Here is a 5,867-nt window from a genome sequence, read left to right as displayed (position 1 = left end):
ATTTCCACAGAAGTTAAAACCACGAATGATTTCAATCTAAGGCTAGTATCTCAATCTAAGGCTATGATTTGTCTAATAGCCTTCCTTTGTTATTGGAGCTTTTGAAAGATGGAACTGAAAAAGAAAAAGGACAAAGCAATCCTAAAAAAAGATTGTTCAGTTAACATGGACCAAGCCTGTCTGTTTTAATATTCACAAACCTGTTCAAGCAGTAAACAGGCCAAAATGCCATGAGCAATAGCAATTGAAAAAGTATCACTTCAACCTGCCCCTTTATAAGCTGCCACACAATGGCAATTAAACAATGGAATTCTGTGCACATACAGTTCAGAACAAATTCAGATTGCATTTTTTAATGCTTGTGCAAAATATATTTCAGTAGCCTGATCAAATCTGGTGTAAACTTACATAATTCTACAAAGCAACACAACAGCTACAAATGCACCTGAAATTCCAGGATGTTTCAGGTAGGTAACAGAACATGCAATTCCTGAGGCTTACTCAGGTATCTAATGACAGTAACTGCTACCAAAAGGATCACAATTGAAGACACTACACGGCCTGAAGATGACCCAGCCAAGCTTCCACCCTTCTGCAACAAATTCAAAATAACAGACCGTGTAGTCTCTCCAGGGCAGTCCAGAGTCCTACTTTTTCCATCCAGTTCCGTAGATAAATTAGTACACCCTTCAAACTGACCACCAGATACGCTGGGTGATCCACATCCCTCAGCAAGACCATCATTCCTACAGATAACCTGCATCCCTCCTATTCTTTCATCCATAGCACAGGATGATAAATCATTATCCCCAGAAGACAACCAACACTTCCTCACAGCTTGCATATTCATAGTATCAAACAGCACCGGTGGGCATTTACCATCCTTTTCACTTCTGCAGATGCTTCGCTCTTCCCGTTGCATGCCTGCTTGAGCATCCCTCCGAGTATTCAAGTCCAATTCTTCCAATGAACAGCAACTTGAGCTGGCAGTGACAGTGTGTCTTCGAGAGACGAGCAAACCAATATCATCCTCACTTTCAGCTGAAATTGGATTATCCCTCATACTCCAGCTTGTCTCACTCATTGTCTCAACATTAACATCCAGGCAATGCATTGCATTCTCTATGGATGTCCCCTTTGACTTTGGAGATATGCTATCAGATTGGAAAGCCTGTGCTGGCTGTCTCGGCACTGCAATTTGATTTAGGTCTGTAGTAATAATTTGATTCTTTACCATCTGCAAAAGGTTTTTCTCCTTTTAAGCAAAAAAACCACACCCCTAATCCTATCAGAAAAGATCCTAAAAGTGTATCTAATATCAAAGGACACATTGAGAAATTTTAAATCATGCAAAACACAGGAGTAGCATCTTAAAGATTAGACCAGATGAAGATACCACAACACACACAAACTGCTCTACTTGCCAGAGCTCTAAAAAGAGTTTAGTAGATCACTTAGTAAAAGGATAGAATCTTGGATGTTGCACAGTCTAGAACTCCAAGAAGCATTCAGATACAGGCTTCTCACTCCTTGAGCTTTCCTGCAGTTATAAGCCACTCACACTAGGCGAGTTGGCTGCTACAAACGCCAACCAAACAGCAACATTTTACCAGTAAAGCATTCTTCAAGGAATGGAAGGATAACTTAGCAGCAGCCCATGCACGCCTAGCAAAGGCACAGCATCAGATAAAGAAATATGCATATTAGCCAAGCAATGCTGAGGGTGATATGCTTATATGCAGATCGATTCAGGTCACTTCTCCTTTCCAACAGAGATTATGGACCGGCTAGCAAGACGCTAAAATGGCACCTACCGCATGATAGAGCGAATAGGGAAGGTGGCTTACAGGTCAACGCTACCTAGCTCCAGTCTCTCAATCTCTATGCAGTGGGACACTCCAAAGAAGCCTAAGGTTAGCAGATGGCAGAGTCCCTGATCTCAGTAGAGCTCATGCACCGAGGCACTTGAATACACAGTTGGCACTGGTGCATGGCAAATAACACAAGGTAAGAAAAGAAACAAACAGCACTCAGAGAGATGCTAGGTGAGCAGCATATACCTAGATGAATCCAGGAACATTCCCAAACTCATCCTCTAAAAACACAACATAGTGCAGTTTCAATCTCACGATAGTCACTCATAAGATTGAAAACCATAAAATCCATCACGCATAGCGAGGACTAGCTACTATGACATCCCCACTGACGTCATCAGCACCCAACAGTGGGTGTAGACCATCGTATCAAAATATGATCTCACACGTACAAATCCACACACCCACGCATACTTGAGCATCCATTTATACAAAGTCTTCGTACTGAGTTTCTGTCACTCCGGAGGTGAAGGGCAGACTCAGCCATGACGAAGGCTAGCACTAAAAGAGAAGGCTATCTAGGTGAGCAGCATGTCAGTACGATAGGAGCCATCCCTTTCTCATGGTCCGGTATGCATAAAGACATAGGCAGAAAACGTGAGGGAGTGTTAGGGGGGGGGGGTTGCTTTTTGTTCCAGTATTTTATAGGCATTGCCAAAAAGAAGATGATCAAAGCCAAACCAGCAACCCCTCCTACCAAAAAGCTGGCCATACCTGCATGTGAGCCCCATTTTCCGAGATGACCAAGCTTTCACTGTTCCCCTTATCTGGAGTTAAGAGGAGTTCCCTGCACCCGTTGCATAACACATCCTCTGCCAATCTGATTGACCTGATAGTGCATCTGCTTCTATCCTTGCAGCTTTGGAATTCTCCAGAAAGTTTTGCATCTTTGGAATGCTCTCCTTTATCACTAATCTCCTCAGTATCCATCATGTTGGAGGGGCCATTTTTCATTTCTCCCTCCAATCTTTTTCCAAGATCACGATCACATGTGCTACCTTTGTTGTCCACGGAATTTTGGCAGCCCTTAACACCCAGCACACTTCTCGTTGTAGCAAGGCAGAACTGATGTTCAATTCCATCATTGTTGTTTCCAGAGACTTTGCCACCCAAACCTTGGACAAAAATATCATCATCCTCAATTTTAGCATCAGAAAAAGAAGCCCTCAATGGTTTAGAATTACTTAAGCCACCAGAATCCCAACCACCTTGATGGGTAGGAGACAGTTCCTTTGACATCTGGACAAGCGGTAAATCCCTCAAATTACTTAGGAGGCTGCATGAAGTGGGCAGATCTGATAAAAATCTTCTTGGTCTTGTTGCAGGTGCATTTTCTTTCAATGTGGATGATGACCTAAGCAAATTTGAACTCTCTCGACGAGTCAAAGGAGGCTTGCCAGCGCACTGCTTCACAGGGAAGAGAGGTGAACGTGTTGGCCACATGCCAGAGTTTGCAGTGGATGAAGTTGTCTTGGATAGGCTTCCGTGGGATGTTGTGCTAGAATCAGGAGAAAGGCCATCTGACAGAACCTCAAGTTCTTGCACACACGAGTCCTCCATCTTGGAGCTCTTCCTTCGGAAATGCTTTTTTGACTGCGGTATCCTAGCCTCCTGTGTAACAGCATCCTCAGAGCTTCTTTCATGCAGCAAATCCTTCTCCAAAGCGATAGTTTTTGCAGTTTGCAAAGCGTCCACTGCTGCTGTTCGCACTCCAGGTACTTTGTCACGCCGGAAACCCTCCAAAACTCCGATGATTTGACTCAGATCCAGGTCAAGGGCCTCTGTGTCCGCTATCTTAAGAACGCTACCTAAGAGCTGTGCAGCAGCTAACCGCTCCTTCCATGACTCAGGCACGAGGGAAGCTGCATGGAGAATCTCTACTCCTGCTCTAAGTACATGGCCTACATAGCCTTGAACAACACTGCTGTTGAACTTGGTCAAAGATCGCATTAAGTGCATGTGAGCAACAGTCTGAGTGCTTTTCTCACTAAGAGCAGCCGTTACCTTAGCACAAATAAGCTCCTGAAGGTCCAAAGGGGCGCACTTCCACTTTTCAGACTCCACAAGGGCCTGTAAACAGACTGCAGCACCAACGGCAAGAGGCTCTGGCTTGCTGGACAACGCCTGTAGCAATGGGGAAAACAGGTTCCGAAGAATCTCCTCATTTGATGCGGGCGATTTTGTGGGATCCATTGTGTACCTGGCCACAGATGTCACTACCTTGGCGCAAGCCTGCTGGAGCTGCTGTGAGCCCCCAGTGGAAGGGAGAGTGCGTAAGATAGAGGACATGATGCGAGGAATGAAAGGTATCACCTCTTGCTTGTGCACCCTGGCTACCTCGCTATACAGAGAGATTGCAAATTGACGGGAAGTCTCGCTCTCTTTCGTATCCGAAACCTGATCGAGGAAATGCGCCATAGTCTTCATGTCCAATTGCTCAACGTGACCCTTCAGTGCATCCACTGCAGTCCGTCGAGAATCAGGATCCGTGTCCGAATCTGTAATATCTTGCTTCACAACAGCGCGTCCGCCGTCGAGGGCCATTCTGGGATTCGCAAACCGCGGGTATTGTTTGGCTCCAAGGCAATGACAAAGGGCTGTCAAGATTTGAACAGTGGATTGAAAGAGAATCGACCACGTCCTTATCCCTGTGTTGTGGTGCAACGGAGCGCGGAACCTAAGCCTTCGAACAGCCGGCAGAAGAAGAATCGCTCACGCCTTTTTCCGTCTGTCGCCGCTTACTGAGTTAACTCGTTAGAAGTACACCGACGAGCTAGGAATGCAGGCAAGGAAGCTGCAGAAGAGGAGAAGGAGGTGAAAATTACGGAAGGCGAATCTGGGCGTGCTGAAGGGTGGGTGGGAACAGATGGAAGCGAAAGGGAAGGTTGGAGATGCGAGAGAGAGAGAGGGATGAAAGGGGTCTATAAACTCCATAGCCGAAGCTCTCATGAGTGTACAGAAGAGGCTGTGATCGCCATAGCCAAAAGCTCTCTCAAGACTCACAGTCAAACTAAACATTTGCACAAGTTCACCTGTTTGTGATGCATCTTCATGATGATGATGATGATGTGTCACTCTTTAATAATCAGTGGTCCTTGCCTTTTTCATTTTTTTGCAATTAAATAGATTATACATTTCAAATTCAAACCTCCCCCCCCCCCCCCTTTTACCCTTCTCTACTGCTCTCCTTTGGCTCTTGCTTCTTCGGAAGTCTCTTCCTCCTATGGGGTCTCACACCTGCTGAGGCAACACTTACGCCCGCAGGTCGGCGGGGCGCCCCTTCCACACTATCTTTCGAGTGATCTAGCAAAGACAAAAAGCCACACTCAACTCGCACTAGTGCCCAAACTCGGCACCATTAAGGTTGCGGGTCGGTGGAGACAAATCTCTATCGTCCGATCCCATCCTTCTAAAACCCCCAAAAATTGGCACCCCTCCCAAAAAACGACACCCTCCTCGCTAGCCTTGACGGTCAAGAATGGCCACGTGTCAACCATCTCGATCGAAAACCATCGGATTTTGGCTCCCGGCCTACCGACCGATCGTCAGAATCCAGTTGGCTTCCTCCACGGAATGGCCTCCCCATGGCCCTCCCCTACCTACCCCTTGGTGCTTAAGGCCAAGTTCCCACCACCTGGTGGCCATAAAGGAGGATATAAAATAGGAGGATGGCCTTTGGGTGTGGTGGTTCACACAACCCAACAGTCATGTTTTATATAGCAAGCTCCCATTCAATTGACCAATGTTTGGTTGGCGCAACAGCAGCTATGGGTCAGTATGTGTGGGTTCAATCACCACTCAACGCACTTCACAGGAAGTTTTTTCAATTGGCCATGGAGTGGGCTAAACACAATAATTTTTTAGTCTTCATATACATTCGACATGTAAAGGTCTTCCTTCCTATTGGGCCAACTAGGGCGGAACGTGGCCTAAGATGTGAGTCACACAAAACTAGTGTGACTCCACCATGTTGACCACCTACAGCAATAGCAG

At 46.1% G+C, this 5,867-nt stretch overlaps 1 protein-coding gene across 2 annotated transcripts; it reads right to left on the bottom strand.

Moving 5' to 3' along the window:
- Positions 1 to 271: 271 nt before the first annotated feature.
- Positions 272 to 4,759, bottom strand: LOC147904590 (uncharacterized). Of its 2 annotated transcripts, XM_087387478.1 has the most exons (3): positions 3,083 to 4,759; positions 2,589 to 2,989; positions 272 to 1,237 (listed from the first exon to the last, which is right to left on the bottom strand). In XM_087387478.1, the coding sequence occupies exons 1-3, from the start codon at positions 4,416 to 4,418 to the stop codon at positions 464 to 466; spliced, it is 2,511 nt and encodes an 836-aa protein (XP_087243604.1). In that variant the 5' UTR covers positions 4,419 to 4,759; the 3' UTR covers positions 272 to 463. The 2 variants fall into 2 exon arrangements, with proteins under 2 accessions (XP_087243604.1, XP_087243595.1); XM_087387469.1 differs by having other exon boundaries at positions 2,589 to 4,759.
- Positions 4,760 to 5,867: the final 1,108 nt, after the last annotated feature.

The sequence above is a fragment of the Dipteris shenzhenensis genome, chromosome 2, assembly GCF_047967505.1.
Source record: "Dipteris shenzhenensis isolate YYH24624 ecotype China chromosome 2, Dip_SZ_1.0, whole genome shotgun sequence".
NCBI classification, from domain to species: Eukaryota; Viridiplantae; Streptophyta; class Polypodiopsida; order Gleicheniales; family Dipteridaceae; genus Dipteris; species Dipteris shenzhenensis.
Note: the sequence above shows the minus strand (reverse complement) of the source record. Positions and strands in the feature narration are given on the sequence as shown.

Excerpts from the sequence above, each read along its gene's own strand:
- LOC147904590 (XM_087387469.1), bottom strand. The coding sequence starts at position 4,418 with ATGGCCCTCGACGGCGGACGCGCTGTTGTGAAGCAAGATATTACAGAT. Across the intron at positions 1,238-2,588 it reads AAAATGGGGCTCACATGCAG|ATGGTAAAGAATCAAATTAT; the intron begins GTATGGCCAGCT and ends AACCTTTTGCAG.